This window comes from Nicotiana tabacum, chromosome 4 (genome assembly GCF_000715075.1).
Source record: "Nicotiana tabacum cultivar K326 chromosome 4, ASM71507v2, whole genome shotgun sequence".
NCBI lineage: Eukaryota > Viridiplantae > Streptophyta > Magnoliopsida > Solanales > Solanaceae > Nicotiana > Nicotiana tabacum.
In genome coordinates this window covers 34,579,202-34,597,838 of record NC_134083.1, presented here as the reverse complement: position 1 = coordinate 34,597,838, position 18,637 = coordinate 34,579,202, and the positions used below count along the sequence as shown (strand labels likewise).

At 38.0% G+C, this 18,637-nt stretch overlaps 2 protein-coding genes across 2 annotated transcripts; both read right to left on the bottom strand.

Annotated features, from left to right (window-relative positions):
• Positions 1-852: 852 nt before the first annotated feature.
• LOC107777600 (uncharacterized) lies at positions 853-2,291 on the bottom strand. Its single transcript, XM_016597654.2, has 2 exons — positions 2,134-2,291; positions 853-2,030 (listed from the first exon to the last, which is right to left on the bottom strand). The coding sequence occupies exons 1-2, from the start codon at positions 2,185-2,187 to the stop codon at positions 1,086-1,088; spliced, it is 999 nt and encodes a 332-aa protein (XP_016453140.1). The 5' UTR covers positions 2,188-2,291; the 3' UTR covers positions 853-1,085.
• Positions 2,292-7,363: 5,072 nt separating this feature from the next.
• LOC107777601 (hydroxyproline O-galactosyltransferase GALT6-like) lies at positions 7,364-11,075 on the bottom strand. The gene is made up of 7 exons (XM_016597655.2): positions 9,808-11,075; positions 9,241-9,479; positions 8,869-9,159; positions 8,628-8,756; positions 8,370-8,543; positions 7,932-8,039; positions 7,364-7,855 (listed from the first exon to the last, which is right to left on the bottom strand). The coding sequence occupies exons 1-7, from the start codon at positions 10,676-10,678 to the stop codon at positions 7,646-7,648; spliced, it is 2,022 nt and encodes a 673-aa protein (XP_016453141.1). The 5' UTR covers positions 10,679-11,075; the 3' UTR covers positions 7,364-7,645.
• Positions 11,076-18,637: the final 7,562 nt, after the last annotated feature.

The following is an 18,637-nucleotide window of genomic DNA, read 5'->3' as shown; positions in this document are numbered from 1 at the left end:
AATGTTTGCCTACTTATTTTGAATCCTTGTCTTGTGATTCCTTTATGGCCTTTATCAGTTTCATCTGTTTGTTTGAGTTGAGAGCTTCTACCATCTTCGTAAGGATTTGTTTGCATCTTCTTTCCAAAGATTTGGGCATCAGGTTCTGGACAATATGAGAAGGTCCGGTCTTTGTCTCTCTTTACAAGCATTTCAACTGATTCAACAAGGGATCCGCCCCCAAGCCAGGTAATTCTTTTTGTGTACCTTGAAACCAGCCCTGAAACTACGGTAGGAGAGCTTAATGTGCTTATTCATTTCTTCACTCCTTGTAAGAGCTGGATCCAATTTGTTTGCTTTCAGTTAATAAGTGCGTCTTATCAATCTAAGTTGGATTTGGCACGAAACGGTTCCAAGTAAAAACAAAAAGGTAATTAAGGCTGTCTTGGTGCTAAAAGATCTGATTCAGATTTAAAGATGTGTTTAGTTATCATGAATTATAAAAGAGACTTTTCTATGCTGATGTGGTGTTCCAATGATGTTAGAACTATTACAAGGGTTTTGCACCTCTTAGGGTGATTACTACTTTCTTTCCTTTGTTTTAACGGGTATCTTTTTAAGACGAGCTGTCTATATTAACCATTACTACCAAGATACTAAGCAATTGGAATTCTAGAAATTACGCGCTTTATTTAGCACCGCGGGGTGATGCGCGCTACTAATGTTTAGTTCCACACACAGTACCACATCAACAAGTACATGATGCACTATAAAAGAGCACTTATTTAAGACTAAGGTAATTGGCAGCTAAAACATAGGAGCGAAACATAACGGCGAAGATTAAACTGTAAAACCAGGCCAGCTTGTAAGGACTTGCACATAATAGTAATCTATAGAATACAAGTAGCAGAATACACTAACCGTGTACAAGTACAACTTGTCAAACGTCCTAATTCACTGTTAAACAAAATATAGGTTCAGGAACGGTGTTCCTAATTACAATAGTCCTACCATTTACAAGGTACCCTTCTACATCTAAAAGACAAACCTAATATCTACATAATTAGTACTCCTAAGAGTTAAGACGCCTTCTACCTTCAAAAAGTTCAAACCCAAGTGCCTCTAAGAAGGGCACGGATAGGAGCAGTTTCACCAAAAGTCTTCACCAAATCCGAACAAGACGGATCATGTTCTGCTTCTTCTTCTCCTTCAGTTTCTGTCTTCAGTTCCAATCCCAACTCCTCTTCTATATCATCAGATGCAGATATCAGCAGAAACTCACATCCTTCATAGTTCAAAAAATCCGGAGGATCCGCTGGATGGTATCTCAGCTGCCCAAATTCACCTTGTAAATGTGCAGGAAATGTGGCCTTCCTCTTGTTCTGAAGTCCCCTAAACTGAGTTTTTCCACTTCCATGTAAATTCGGATTCTTGATCTGAATCAGAAATGACCCTTCTCTCTTTATGTTCAACTGCTCCTGTGGTTCATTTTTCTCATCCTCTGCTGGAAATTCAAGCTTGTAAACTAAATGAGTATGCATTCTCTTCCCCGGATTGTGCCGCAGAATTCGATATATTCCTTCTCCTACAGCTCTAGCTGGTGCTACTACACGGTGTCCTCTGGTTGACGTGTCATATTCTTCGCCCTTGAGAGCTGCTTTTACATCGTCTATTTTCGTTGTCACCATTTCCACGAAACCCCAATATGGTCGGTGCCCTGTTTTCTTACTAGGATCCGGGAGACTTTTCCGGCCCATTACAATGAACCGGAGCAAAGGTTGCTTCTCAATGTTAACTTCTTCTGTTCCATGTCCACCCTCACCGCCGGAATGTTCCTTATCGGAGGAAATGTCGCGGTTGGGTTTTTCGGGGTCTGTATGAGAGCCGAGCTCTTCACCTTCCTTGCCGGAATGAGGATCTTGCTTGACTTCGACGGAATGTTCGCCGGACTCTGGACGGAGAACGATGTATAAGCGTTGGACATCGTTGGGGTTATGTGCTTCTTCTTTGCCGACTTTTGGTCGGTAAAAGAAGAATATTTCTCCTCTTTCCTGTAGCGTTTAGTTTTGGACATTAATCATCCATATGTCATGAACTTGTGGGACATATTTGCAACTACATAATGAAAAATCAAAGTCAAAGGTAGACATGTACCTGAACTTCAACGCTGGGTTCATTTCTGGTCTTTGATTCCTCGCCTAGTCCCATGGCAGAAATTTTGTTCTTGGAAAGGTGCAACGACCGATTGAGTTGAGAAAACTGAAAATTAAGATAAAGTCGATGCAGTTTTAGATATGCTGATGGAAGGGTGAAACGGTTTAAGGCCACGTACGCTCAGTTAATGAGACGTGTTGCTTTTTTAGCACAAACTACTTTCCACGTTTCTACTACAAAAATACTAAGTGAAATAATTGTCTTAACGACCTAACTGCAGCTTGTCATTGTTAGCAGCTAAGGCATTTCGGAACACTTTTACCATTTCAAAGTAGCTTAACCCACTCAATATTTACACAATTATATATGTTAAGTACTAGATTTGTTGCCTAATAATAAAGGTATGATGGTGATAAAAAAATGGAGGGTTAATTTTACGTATAATCACGAAATTTTATTTATTATAACAGTAAAGATATAATATTATTTTTTGATTGTAGTAAACTATTGAACTTTATCATTATAACACTAAAAGATATAAAATTATTTTTTGTCTCACTAAATATTGAATTTTTACCTAGTATAATAGCAAAATTGTTATAAAATAAAGACTGTAAAGTAAAGACAAGTATAAAGAGAAACTGATATATTATTCAAACTTCAAACTTATGTACATAATGAACTGAAAACTCCTCTATTTATAGAAGAAATGAAGCAGCTGCGAGATTTTTCACGAAGCAGATGCAAGGCTTTTCTTTAGCTGCTTGTAAGCTGTCTGCATGAGCTGCTTGCAACCTGCCTGTTTAATAAGAAGCTGCTGCAAATTATTTCATTGAGCTGCTTGCAACCTGCCTGCATCAGCTGCTTGTAGATAAACTTCAACAGAGTACTAAATGGATAGTCTTCTTCTTGAAGATTATCTATAGCGGAGTAATAAATGAACATCCACAATATAATTATTTTCATAACACTCCCCCTTGGATGTTCATTAAAAGGTATTGTGCCTCGTTAAAACCTTACTAGGAAAAACCCAGTGGGAAAAATCTCAATGAAGGAAAAAGAGTACACATATTTAGTAATACGCATTTCTAGTTGCCTCATTAAAAATCTTATAAGGAAAACTCTGTGGGAAAAAATCTTAGTAAGGAAAAAAGAGTACATCGCGTATTTTACTCCCCCTGATGAAAACCTTGTTTCAAATATTTGAGTCTCCGCATTCTAATCTTGTATACCATCTTCTCAAAAGTTGAAGTTGGCAAAGATTTAGTGAATAAATCTGCCGGATTGTCACTTGAACGGATTTGCAGCACATTAATGTCACCATTTTTCTGAAGATCGTGTGTGTAGAATAATTTTGGTGAAATGTGCTTCGTTCTATCTCCATTTATAAATCCTCCCTTCAATTGGGCTATGCATGCAGTATTGTCTTCGTATAAAATTGTGGTTCTTTTATCACACTCCAAACCACATTTTTCTTGAATAAAATGAATCACTAATCTCAACCATACGCATTCCCTACTTGCTTCATGAATAGCTATTATCTCAGCATGATTTGAAGAAGTAGCAACAATTGATTGATTTGTGGAGCGCCATGATATGACAGTACCTCCACATGAAAACACGTACCCGGTTTAAGATCGAGCTTTATGGGGATCAGATAAATAACCTGCATCTGCATAACCAACAAGATCTGCACTACCTTTGTTAGCATAAAACAAACCCATTCTAATGTCTCCGTGTAGGAGAAGAGCTATATCTTGCTAGTAAATTAATAGAAAATGCTATGACAGGCCTTGTAGCATTAGCAAGATACATAAGTGCACCAATTGAACTGAGATAGGGTGTTTCAGGACCAAGGAGTTCCTCATCCTCTTCTGGAGGTCGGAACGGGTCCTTATTCACTTCAAGTGATTGAACAACCATTGGTGTACTTAATGGATGCGCTTTGTCCATGTAAAAGCATTTTAAGATATTTTCTGTATAGACAGATTGATGGATAAAGATCCCGTCTGCTAAATATTCAATTTGCAGACTAAGACTAAGTTTTTCCCTTTGGAGCTCTTCTGGAGTTCCTATGAGATTTATGTCATTAACATAAATGGCACGTATAACAAACTCTGATGGTGTTTTCTTTGTAAAAATGTATGGACAAATACCATCATTTATATAACCTTCATTCATCAATTCAGTGAGGCGATTATACCACATGCGCCCTGATTGTTTTAAATCATACAAATATTTTTGTAATCTGATTGAATACATTTCACGATACTTTGAACTATATGCTTCAGGCATTTAAATCTTTCAGGGATCTTCAGACTTAATCAAATGAGTCATATAGGTTATGACTTGCATTTAGATGGCATGAAATCTTCAGGTGTCTGGACTACAAGTCCGATCCTCACGATCTTTTACAATATTGTGAACTATATTGTATCAAATATATCGTCGACGATCATTTTGTATCGGTTCCAAAGCGACATAACTTGTTGAGATCTCATCACTTTCTTTATTTTCAGGTACCTGAACTTCTTGTGGAGTTTCATGAAATATTATGTCGTGGGCTCTTCCAGAGCTTATTTCCTTCTTATTATGATCATTTTGATCATTTGCTCCTATTCTTTTCAAGGATTGTTACATTTGGAACCGATTGGTCAACCACGCTTCATGCATACAGTAAATTCTATCCTTCAGGGATTTTAATTTTAATAGGAGCATTTGCAGCTGAAATATGATATTTAATTTTGGATCAGCAAATGCTACTAGCATTTGACTTGAATTTTATTCTAAGTGAGGATCATATTAATGATAATTCGATTCATATAGCATATTTTCCAGCTGTTTATTCCATCCCCCAAATGTTAGAAAAACTAACACATATCCCCAATCTTCTTTGGAAAATCTATCTTTGTGCATTGTGGTAGAGAACTTAATCATATACCACACATCAAAAGTTATTAGATAGTAAAAATATTTGGTTTCTGATCCTAAACCAACTGTGAGGGGAGGACTTATCATATATTGATGGTCTGATGCATACAAGTGATATTGTATGCAATTTAGAAAATCTTACAACAACACATGAGATTATGTTCTCATAACCAAACTAAAGACTGTAAAGTAAAGACAAGTATAGAAAGAAACTGATATATTATTCAAACTTCAAACTTATGTACATAATGAATTGAAGAAAGGTTTTTCACGAAGCAGCTGCAAGGCTTTTCTTTAGCTGCTTGTAAGCTGTCTTCATGAGCTGCTTGCAACCTGCCTGTTTAATAAGAAGCTGCTGCAAATCATTTTATTGAGCTGCTTGCAACCTGCCTGCATCATGAAGTTTGTAGATAAACTTCAACATAGTACTAAATGGATAATCTTCTTCAGGAAGATTATCTATAGCGGAGTAATAAATGAATATCCACAATATAATTATTTTTATAACAAAAATCATAAAATTTTATCCATTATACGTGATAGTAAAGTCACCTTTGATGAGTCGGTCATGTCATTTAATGAGCAAAGTTTAATGATTTTAGTATGATTGTGCGTATAATTCAGTTACTTTAATATTTTAGAATATAATTTTGTGACTTTATAAGTGTAATGAATAAAACTTTATAATTTTACTATTATTGCAAATAATATTCAATTACTTATAAAAATAATTTTGTGATTTGACTATAACAGTAAATAAAATTCAACGACCATATATAAAATTAACTCATGTACGAAGAGTGGGGTTAAAGGAAAGTTTGGTATGGATTATGGGAGTGACGAGTTTAAATCCATTTATTTTTCAATTAAATATGAATGTTTAGTAAATTCTCAAAAGTACTGTTAGGTGGGGCTCACAAAACCGGTTTAAAGATAGGGGACCCAATAATTCCCCTAAACTTCCGTTATAAATATCACCAAATGCTCTCTATAGTACTATACTACTATTTCATAGGAAACAAATTTATCTGTAACAATTTTTTACTTGGTTCCAAAGACTTATTTCTTTAGATAGAAAAGAAAGGTAATAGAAAGTAAAAAAAATAATCAAGCAAAATAAAGTATTCAAGATAAAATTTGCAAAGAAAAACATTAGAAATGCTATAAATTTGAAGAAGAAAAGAAATATGAGTCGTTAGTGTGATTGATTTTTCCTTTTAAATATTCCAATTAATGCCAATAACCACGTTCTTAGAAGAGTTCGTATCAATAAAATTCCTTAAAGCTTGTTTGATTTCTCGTTTTACAAAAAAGTTAACCCGACATAACACACTATGTTATTCAATCCGATGTTTGGCTATGGAATTTCCCACATACGGTTTGTTCAGCTCACGTTTGAAGTTTGAACAGAGAAAGGAAAGATCTACCTTCCATGCTATCTTGCATTTCCATTCCTATATAAGTAAATTACTTATATTAAGAGAAACATTAATTATGTAATTTAAAATTCGTCACACATTCCTAACATACTTTTCGAGCCATCTTGATTTCTCCTAACATGCTTGTTAGCTCATTTTCAAAGGGATGTTTACATACATAGCCAGCCAAATTCATTGTTTACTTTTCATATCCAGTATACATAAATTATATGGATTATGCACATCCATACAAACATTATATATGAATTATATATATACTATACATTCATCGACTATTTTCAGTTTAAGCGGTTGAACATGCACTATTTAAGTAAATTCTTCTTTTCAAAATCGTTCGCCTCGGAGATAGCTATATTGTCGCCAAATTAGAAAGAAAGAAGAAACAGGTTCAATCCCACAAAGAGGTGGTTGATTTTGGACTTTGATAGCAAACCCCCATATTCCAATTCAATTGCAGTCCGCTATTTTTATATACACTGCTAAAAGATTTGAGATCTTAATTGGTGCAACTGTCATTCTCCTTTGAAATGGAATGAATAGCCAATAACCATTGACCTTCCTGCCTATGTTTTGTCGCTTCAAATAGTCCTTTTCATGTTTCAAAATCAACTTTGGTTACCACATAGCAAGCATCAACTACCCCACATTCCCACAACAACCGGCCTTGCCTTTGACACAATAATTTGGTGGTAACATCCTTTTGTACATTGAATAGGTCAACCATACACCTCAAAGACAAACCAAAAAACTTGGAAAATGAATCTCTAGCTAGGAGGAGAAGAGGGGGGGGGGGGTAAGGAACTTTAAGCAAAATGGAAGAAACTTGCTTGGAATATCAAGCTCTGATTCTATGCTATGTAGGACACATAAAAGAGTGTATTTGGATATTCTCTTTGCACATGTATGTCCATACCTTTATACAACAACAGGTAGGCTGGAAAAGGTATCAAAAAATAGAAAGTAAAAAAAGAGAAGGTAGAGATAACAAAAGAATGAATTTTTAAGGGCCCCTGAGCAGCCCATATATCATATCTAAAACCGAGTGTTCAAGAAAGTTTACAGATCATGGTTTCTATAACTGCAAAAACTAGTCTAACTCCCCTTGCTCAATTCTCAGTTACCCTTCTCTTTATCTCTAATTGTCATCTCATGTTGCAGCATCGAGGTTTGCCTAGCTGTTGTAGTTTGTTCCACATGCAGATCATCTGCCTAGGTGATTGGTAATGAGCTGAATAATAATCATCTACACAACCAGATTGGGAGAACTTCAAGCTGTGTGCATATTCCACTGGCCTTGAGCTATTAAATTTCTCAACCCACATTCCCATGCTCACGTCCTCCATCTTGAACAACTGCAAGTCAGGGAGCTTCGTTAGATATTTCATTGAACTGACACAAACAGAGGGGAAGCGGGAATTTTTTGCGTACCTTTAAGTTATGACTATCAAACTCTGAGACAACGAAGTTTGCAATGTCTGATGAAACAATGTAGCCAGGTCCATTTGCATATGACGGATAATCTTCTTCTGGCCATTCCTGAAACGACACAGTGAAAGGGAAACGAAATGAGATACTCAGCGTATCATAGTAATGAACAAGGCCACAGAGATTAAACCTGAGAGCATTTTTTAGACAAATTTGGATTGTGAAGGGGCAACATTAAGAAAACTACTCCATTAAGACAACTATTTTGGTTGGTGCATTTGTTGTGAAACTAGTGCATCATTCATCCGAATAACCTCCATTTAATCTCTTGAGAACACTCACTTAATTCAAGTATTTTGATTATTCACCATAATGTGGTAATTATGAAGTCCTCATTACACCACTACTCTTTATGTCACACAAGAAGATCCAAACTATTACCTCATATGTCACTGCCCATTTACCACTACGTAGGGGTTTATGGTGGTAATTGATATTTCCAATATATAAGCTCCTATTTTCAGGTATTTTATTTACTTCCTTGATAACTGCATCCACTCTCACAAAGGTGTCATCATCGCACTTCATGATATTTTTGGCAGATATTACACGGACCTGCAAATAACCAAACGTATAAATGAGATTAACTTTTTGGGGCAAAACTAATTTCAACATCTAAGGGCAAATCTAGAAACGTACCCCATATTCACAGATGGCAACTGTTTTCAAAACCACGAGGTCATAGTGATCCATATAAGGAACAATGACGATGTCACCAAAAAATTCTGCTTCTTTCTTTAACTCCACATTTACCTCCTTTCTTGCGTGCTGTCAAAATCCATCCCAAGTTTAAGTCAACATTTTTAACAGAACCAGTGCCAATGTTAATAGCAAAAGATATTTGCAATAGGGTCCATAAGCTACCAATATAGCAACCTACCAATGCAACAAAGAATCGAGCCACAACATTTGAAGATCTGATTAGCTGATGCTGCATCCAAGACCTCCTTATAGCCATTCGCTCAGCAAAATGATTGCCAGCAGAAAGAATACCTATGAACATATCTACAGGCTGATCAAGGAGAGGCGGTGCCTTCCATCTGTTTGACATATCAAGATGTCTCTGAGGAGCAAAATTAGGATGTGTAGCCGGCAAGGATGCAGCAAACACTGAATCAACATCAATGTCACCGTTCATCCACAAACCAGTGGCATCCTCAAGAGCAAATCCCTAACAGCACAAAGGAGAACCTTAAGGATAGTTCAATTCAATAATCCAGTATGAACTTGAATGTAGTAGTATGTTACTCACTGTTCGATATGGAAATGAGGTCACATGCCTCCCATCAACATTTATGTGATAACCCTCAAAGCCAGCACTAAGAGTTAGCACAAATAACTTATCCTCCAAAAAGGGGAATGGCCAATCAATAGACACCTTCTTTGTTCGCCCTGTAATAAGCCGGTTTAACCACCATGAGGACTTTGATTGCTCAGAATGATTTTCGTCATTATCTCGAATCCAGTTTTCACACTTAACCTGTTCGTCAACTGCAAAAGAGTCATATGTTACCTATACATTGATCTACTTCACAAGACAACAGATACAGATGTAACTACAATGCATTCTCAGTTAATCCTTTTTTCCTTCAATACCATAAAATCAATAATCAGGCTTCTTACAATGCATTACCACAAGCTCCTATTCCCCCCACCCCACCCCACAATGCGCCTGAAGAACATATACAGATTTTTAACTTAAACTAGTACATAAATGAACAAACTTTTAAGTTCAATTGCTCAATAAAACATAGGAGTAATAGAATTTTCTAAACAATATTTAAAAGTTAATTCAATAAACAAAATTCATTGTTCTCACCAGTCTCCTCATTGTCCTTGGACCTCCAGCCATCACACCTTTGTGCTGTCCCCCACTGCATCCTATAACAAGTGTTGTGTTCAATCACGGGTTTCCCACTCCAATCACCCCTCAGTCGTGGATTAAAATGCAAAATCCTTGGCGGGTCCTCTCCATCAACTGTCTTCAGCCCCTGCAATTCCATCATAAACTGTGAAACCATCAAGAATTGGCCATCTTTCAGCAAAGATATCTTCGGGTCATGCTCCGGGTGGGCCTTCCTTGGCTTCCCAACAACAGTAATATGAGACCCTAATGTTAGCCCACATGGCAACACCAAAATTCTCCCTTTCTCTTGGAACTCCGACCCGGAAATTGAAATCGAATGTGGGCATTCTTCTGTCTTGTTACTTTTTTCTACAGGAACCACTTCTTGTTTGTGCAATTCAAGCTCTTCCCAGAACTTTTTCCCTACCTCAAATGCCTCCTTTGCTGATTTCAAAATCCCAGAAAATCCATCGGTGCTATTCATATTTACGGAACTGCCATCAAAAACTAAATTAGATAACAAAGTGTGCATTTCTCTGATTTTTCTCTCGGGCCTGGAATTGGATTGATTGGAAATTCCAACCCTAAGTGGGACATCAAGAGGGCGATTTGGGGCCTTTTTTTCTTCCACGTCCTCTTCACTTTCAAGCACAAAAGCCTTGGAATTCAAATGGCGGTTAGCAAAACCCTCACCCTCCTTAGAAACTAAACTGAACCCAGTTTTGAAGACGAAAGGAACTTCAAAACCCACCATTAAAACATAAACAAGGCCTATAAAAATCAAAACTTGGACCGATCTTTGACGACTCAGAGACATGAACATGTCCAATTTTGCTCTCTTCATGTTTTAAGAATTCAAACCCAACCCACAATAAACAAAACTGTAAACCCCCTCTTTCAATGGCCAACGATCATAAATAAAATTTTGCAACAAAACAGCTAGGCAAAGAAAGAGGGAGAGCACTAGTGAGAAAAGAAGAGAGAATTAATAAGTCAGCAAAACAGGATCACAGACGTGTTTAGTAAGAGGGGGTCATATGAACTTAAGATTATACCATAATTATAAATAGTAAGTAGATAAATAGAGAGAGATTGAACTTAGAAGAATGAAGAGAGGCTATTGGGTCGGTGACCTTCATAGAACAAAAGAAATTTTATACTTTTTCAATTCAAATTAGAAAAGGTTACTGGTTTGAAAGTGGCCCGAAAGTATATTTTATCAGGTAGTATGTTTAATTCATTCTCTGAAAAGGAAGGAAAAGGAGAGGGGAGAAAGACCTTGGAAATTGTTTGCTAATTAATTTCATATACGCACCTCAATGTTTTGCGAATTTATCATGACACCCTCTACTTTTTCTAAATGCGTAAAATGTTTAAGTTTTTTCCTATATTTGAAATGTTTTGTTAATTCCTCAATTTCATTCACAAAACTTAATAGATCGAATGACCTTGTAGAATAGTATATTTTATTTTTCACAAGCCTTTTTTCAAATTTCTTCCAGAAATTTCTGCAGAAATGATTGAAAATTACTTGTTGTTTATGTTGCGTAAAATTTTCGAAGGTTTTTCTATGTCTTTTATCATATAAAGTTTATATTGACAAGTTTAAATTTGATTACCAAATAAATCATGGTATAGTATTTGACATGGATTACATTATGTTTAATTTATTCATATTTCAGTTTGCAAAAAAAAAATAAAAAAATCTTAATTAGTAAGACAGTAAATATCACTCATTTGGTAATCAAAGTCAACTTGTCAATAAAGACTTTCTGTTGGGTAAGTTCTTAAAAGGATGTAAACTAATTTGGTAATAAGTAATTAGTAACAATATTATAAACACAATGATTCCAAATGCAATATCTGACCCATTAATGAGTAACTGGATTTCGTCTATTTAGTCATTTTAAACTTGTTTCCTTGTATTTAAGCTTACATATAGAAGGTGACCTCGTCAGATTTGGATAAAATAATTGTAGCAATTGGAAGTTTCATATGTAACTATTAAACTAGAACTAAAAATCATCGGCCATTTTAATTGTAATTATTGCAACGCCTGGAAATGCGAAATAATGCAAGAATAAGTCATATACCATTCAAAAACACAAAGTAACCATTCAGAGTGGAAAAGACAGGTAAACCAAAATTGGAAAAACATAAGCAAGATATCTACAAGTAATTAAAGCTTAAAAAGTAACATGTTTTAATGAATATTTTCCTATCTAAGTAGAATGATCATAATAGGAGGCGTTCACATTAATTGTAATATATTTGCAAATATAATTTAATGTTCATAGTAGGAGTGTTGTTCCCATTGTGCTATTTGTGGATAATCGTCTTACAATTTTAAACTGAAGACGTCCAAATTTTATTCTTTAACACTTGGTTAGGAAGAGCTTTCAAGTATATTAAAATATTAAGCTTTTCTTTAGCGAGACTAACAATTAATGCTTGATATATAATAGCAACAAGCACTACTTAGTTCTTTGGAATGATAATTTGTATATTCTCACTGACTTGCTATCACCAAAAATATCGGTTAAAAGTGTAAATAGAATACCTTTTGAAACATATTTTTACTAAGAGTCAACAAGTGTTTCATTTCTAGAAGAAAAAGAGTTAGTGAGTATGTTCAATAAATTACTCATTAAATCATTGAAAACAAAATGAAATTACACATATAATTCATTGATGATGGTTGATAAGTTAGTGGTAATATCCAACAAAATAGAAATCTTTATTAAAAAAGATATCCAACAAAAACAAAAAAGTATTCAATTAAGTAAATGTCATTAGGCATTAGAGGTGGGACCCCCAAGAGAAGAAAAGAGAGTTATTGCTTATAAAGTTGCACGAGAGAACTAATGTTGTAAAAATGGACAAGAAATAAAGGTTGTCTTTTTTTGTTTCAAATGAATGAAACTAGGAATCTGTTTAGTAAATTCCGTCGTTGATGACGAAGTCAGTCACTTAGGTGGCATTTGGTTGGTTGGTAGCGTTGGGAGAAATAATTTTGATACAAAATATAGCATCGTTAACAAATCGTTTGGGTTGCATTTGCCCTTTTTTTTCATAATTGATATTCACATACATTATGCGAAAATTTCTATATTATAAATCTTAAAATGTGAGATAAAATGCAAAATCATACTACACGTATTAGTATTACATGAATTAAAATAACTAAAACGAAAATAACCCTCATATAGTAAATAATTTTTTATTTTGTTTAAGAAATATACATTTTAAATTATACAAATTCATGCTAATTCTAAACGCAACAAATAAAGCATTTACTAAGAAATAACTCTGCGATAGAGTTGAATTTATACGTAGTTCTAAGGATACGTGGTATAACTTGGCACAAATCGAAAAGTAAGTAGAAATATACTAAGTATCGACTGTATGAAGAATGAAATACCAACCAAATTGAAATAGAAAGCTATTTTATGAACAAGCAAGATGAATCAATGTATAAAGCTCACAAGAGGATAATCTCAATATAAATATCAATATGTTTTTCTCTGTGAATATCAATAATATGAAAGTGTATGAATGCCTTAATGTTGGATCCCTTATAAAAATAATAGTCATCACTCTTATAGTGGAGAGATCCTACTTTGGATATAATTAAAAATACATAGTGGAGAACCTATGATCGAATAGATTTTCCCTAATTCCCGCCGAGATTCTCTCTCCTTAGTGCGACTGTAACGGCTCTTGTCCCTTGGCTCGATCTTGATCGGACTTGATATTGGTTGATTTCTAGATTTAGAGCCCGATACTGACTCGGGCTCGATATTGACTCGGGACCCGGTATTGATTTGGGCTCGGTATTGATCGGTCTCTGGCTCTCAAGCTCGATAACGCCGTCTCGCATGATAGTTCGATTTGGATTCGAGCTCGGTAATGACTTCGAGTTCGGTATTTGATCGGACCTAGAAATTTGAGCTCGGTAATCTGGCTTCAGATCTCATACCTTATATTATGAAGATGACATTCGGTCCATTATGTTCCAATCTTGACTAATTATACGAAGGTTGAAACCAGTTTTGACCGTATACAGATAGTCCCCTCATTTCTCGGGAAGAATGTGGCGAGAAACGACATAATTTTCAAGCGGTATGACTCGATACAAACTGACGTTTGCATCGAGCCCGACCATGACGTACGTGATAGATGTCCCGTCGGTTCAGCTTACCAAGGCATTAAATATTTGTCAGATGATGGTCGACCATTGTTGATACTGAACCGTCATTGCCAACCCTATAAAAGTATAAATAACCCCGCTTTTTATCACTTCTTACTTTTACATCTCCAAATCTTCTAAGTTCCCTTTCGCATCTTCTGGGTTCTTCATCTGTGAATTTTGTGATTTTCACTGCAAAATCCCTCTTTAGAACACCAAATCTTGTCATTTTCCTCTATCTTCAATCTTCAAATCCCAATGGCGAAAACGTCAAAAATAGTTCCTTAGAAAGAAAAAGCTTCTTCTTCGCCGCCCGTCGGCGACAAAACACCGGTGGAGCCACGACCTGAGGAGTGTGTTCCCGGGGGTGTGTTCTTACCTCCAATTTTAAGATCGACAAAGCTTCGCCGGTTCTTGGTCGATGCGAGCTAGTATCGAGGTACATGTGCTCGATAACCGAGGGCCATCTTGAACAGTTAAGGAAAGATTGCAACTGGGAGGACAAAGAAGTAATAATCCCGGCTCCCGAAGAAGATATTACTTCTCATGTGAAAGGGTTTTTAAGTGTGTACACTTACCCTTTCACGTTGGGCCCCCTCGACCCTGTTGTCATCGATTTTTGCCGCCAATACCAAGTAACTCTAGGCCAAATCCACCCTTCTTTTTGGCGGATCGTTATTCTGATCCGCTTCTTTGTGAACAAAGTTGAGGGGATGCCTTTCACCCTCGACCACCTCATTAGATTGTACAGCCCCCGCCTCTATCGAGGTGGGTTAGTAAAACTCCAGCGCCGGGCTACCAAAGTGATGTTCTCGAGCATAGACGAGAACAAGGACCGGGGCTGGATGGGCAGGTTCGTTCAAATAAAGACTTCAGACCTAATCCTGGCCGAGAAGATGCCATTTCCTGAGGAATGGATCATGAAGCGTAAGTATAATTCTACTGTTAGCTCCTATTGTTTTGCTCTTTTGTTTCTTTCCCACTGATATCCATTTTGCGATGCAGCGGTTGCTTGGATGCCCGGTGCAGTTCCTAATCTTAAGAGCTGGGTACGAGACCTGGCTTCGATCTCTACATATGCCGAGCGCTCGTGGAGCGATTTATCAAAGGGCCGATGGGAGGCCAAAAATCATGGTAATCCTCTTTCCCATGTCTTTGATGATTCGAACAAAATATTTTTCTTATACTTAACCATTTTTTTTTGTGTGTAGGCCTGGGCAAAGATGCGGTTATGAGGCCCCCGTATGGCGAGGAAAAGACTTTGGCCCCGGTTCCAAAATCGACAAAGGACAAAAAAAAAGGGCCTCTACCTCCGAGGATCCAACACTTAAGACAAAGACGGCTTGTAAGCCAAGGAAGAACATTATCCCTTTGATCGAAGAATCAGTTCGGCGTCTAAGAGATGAAGACGAAGAGGAAGAAGGAAACTATGGGTCCATACTGGTGTCCCGAGTGAAGAAAATCATCGATGCCCCAAAGGTAGCGGGGTCGATGACGTTTGATGAGGCTCCATCTCGAATTGAGGGGATGTCGGAGAAGGACTCGGGCAAAGTCCTCGAGTCGTTGGAGATTGAGGATGCCTCCCACCGAAGCTAACAAACAGTGGGTATATCCGAAGAGGCCGGCCCTGAAGCTCTTCGAAATGAGGAGAACGCCCCAAGCGACTCGCTTGGGGCAATAGTAATCGGAGACTTGCCTACTCTCCTGCTTTTTCCGAAGGGGCGATTCGGGAAGCCCGAGCTTTGGGGACCCTCGAGGTAAACGGGGCCCATGAGGGAGAGGACCCCTTTTGCGATTTGTTTACCGGTATTGAGGATGTTGCCGGCTCGAGTGACGTGTTGGGTCTTTTCTTCGAAGTTCAACGAACCCTGAATCGGGCAAGTCTCGATTCCCTTTGTTGATGTCATATTTTTCCATTTTCTACCTAACTTTTTCTCTTTTTCGTATAGGCTTTAGCTCTTCATTAATAGGAGTTTTCCAAGTCTCGAACGGAACTGAGCCGACGTGAGGCCAACTTTCGAGGGATTTCTGAAGAGAGAAATGCCCTCAAACTTCTTAATGGGCAGAAAGAGGAAAAGATCAAAGATCTTCAAGCCGAGTTGGCCAAAACATACCAAGATCAGACTGACCTGACCTAGCAGGTAATGATAATCTTAAAAGCTCATGGGCTCGATTTGGGAACGGTGGCTAATATTTCGATCTCACAGCTGCAGTAGAAGCTTGAGGTGATCGGGCTGCTTCGTGAGGAGGCCTATACGATAAGGGTGGAGGCCTTAGGGTGGAAAGAAGGCATGGACCGCCTCGCTGCAGAAAAAGAGACTGCTCGAGCCCAATTATCATCGGCCGAAAGTCAAATTCAAGGCATGAAGGAGAAGAGTTAGGTTCAAGCAAGAAAAATAGAGGAGCTCGAGGCTTGGTTGGCTTCTGAACTTGCCAAGGCCAAATCTGAAGCCGGAAAAGCAAAGTCTGAGGCGGATGCATTTGTGGCCATCTATCGGGCCGATGCTGAGGCCACTCAAGTACAAGCAAAAAAGACAGTCGAGACCGCTCAAACTCGAGCACATTGGGTTGCTGAACTCGCCAAATGCCAATCTCGGAGGGAAACCCTCGAGGAGATCCATACTCGAGGTTCCGATCTTACCGAAGAGATAAAAAAAGGCTAAAGATCTTGAAGTCGATGCCGGAGCCTTAGCTTCCGATGATGATGATGGGAGCAAGAGTGGGTCTGAGAGTGGGGAGGAGCCTGATGGAGAAGAGACTTCCCCCGGAGATAACCAGGAAACTTAGGGTTTGTTCCATTTTGATTTTTTGTGTAGGGTCCTGATCGGACGTTGTAAATACCCTTATATATATACAAAGATCTTTTCCTTTCCCGACTTGTCTCTATTTTATTCTCTGCCTTGTGAAGATTTTGTTTCATTCATGCCTTATGAAAGTTTTCATAAGTTCGAGGCCTTAGGCAATTTGATCGAAGTCGGAACATGTATTCTTTATAACCGAGTGAGCGTTTGATCGAACTTGAATTAAAAATAGCCCTTAGGCTTAATAGTTGAGTGTGCGTTTGTTCAGACTTGAAATAAGGTTAGCCCTTAGGCTTAGTAGTCGAGTGAGTGATTGCTCGAACTCGAAGTGATGTAGCCCTTAGGCTTAATAGTCAAGTGATTGATCGAACTCGAAGTGGTGTAGCCCGTAGGCTTTATGGTTGAGTGAGCATTTTCTCGGACTCGAATTAATGTAGCCCGTAGTCTTAGTAGTCAAGTGAGCATTTGTTCGGACTCGAAGTAATGTAGCCCATAAGCTTAGTAGTCGAGTGAGTGATTGCTCGAACTCGAAGTGATGTAGCCCGTAGGCTTAATAGTTGAGTGAGCGTTTGCTCGGACTCGGAGCAATGTAACCCGTAGGCTTTATGATCGAGTGAGCGTTTGCTCGGACTCGAAGTAATGTAGCACGTAGGCTTAGTGGTCGAGTGAGTGATTGCTCGAACTCTAAATAAGATTAGCCCTTAGGCTTAGTAGTCGAGTGGGTGATTGCTCGAACTCGAAGTGGTGTATCCCGTAGGCTTTATGGTCGAGTGAGTGATTGCTCGAACTTGAAATAATATTAGCCCTTAGGCTTAGTAGTCGAGAAGTGATTGCTCGAACTCGAAGTGATGTAGCTTGTATGCTTTATGATCGAGTGAGCGTTTGCTCGGACTCGAAGTAATATAGCCCATAGGCTTAATGGTCGAGTGAGTGATTGCTCGAACTCGAAAAAGGTTTGACCTTAGGTTTAGTAGTCGAGTGAGTGATTGCTCGAACTCGAAGTGATGTAGCCCGTAGGCTTAATAGTCGAGTGAGTGTTTGCTCGGACTCGAAGTAATATAGCCCTTAGGCTTTATGATCGAGTGAGCATTTGCTCGGACTCGAAGTAATGTAGCCAGTAATCTTAGTGGTCGAGTGAGTGATTGCTCGAACTCGAAATGAGATTAGCCCTTAGGCTTAGTAGTCGAGTGAGTGATTGCTCGAACTCGAAGTGGTGTATCCCGTAGGCTTTATTGGCGAGTGAGAGTTTGCTCTAACTCAAAGTAATGTAGCTCGTAGGCTTATGTGGGGCTTGATATCGTTGACTTTTCGGTTGGCAGTCCCCGATTTATGGGGTAATGGTCGGCCCTTGAGCCTGTTTGTATAATAGATCACGAAATAGAGGATAGATTCTGTGATATGAGATATTGGTAAAGGAGAAATTTCTCTTTATGTCATTATACATGTGTTCATGTTTTGTGCCAGGGATCGAGCAAATTACACGAGCATGGTTCGTTTTGACCATTTGGATCTTACAATTTTTCCTATCGAAACCCTGTTGTCATGAAGTAACTTCCTTGCATCGAACTTGACGATCGAACTTGATATATTCGACGGTAATGCTCCCCAGTATTCGAGGTTGATTGTAAAGGGGCCTTGGATACTGTTGAATTGTTCTAAGTTAGCACGATCAATGGTTGCCTCATTAAAAACCTTGCCGAAAAACCCATTTGGGATAAAAACGGTCTAAGGGAAAAAGAGTGCAACGCGTGCTTTTAGGCCTAAAGGCTTCGGGTTGGATAATCCATCCCTGTCCCTAGTCGAACTCCAGGGT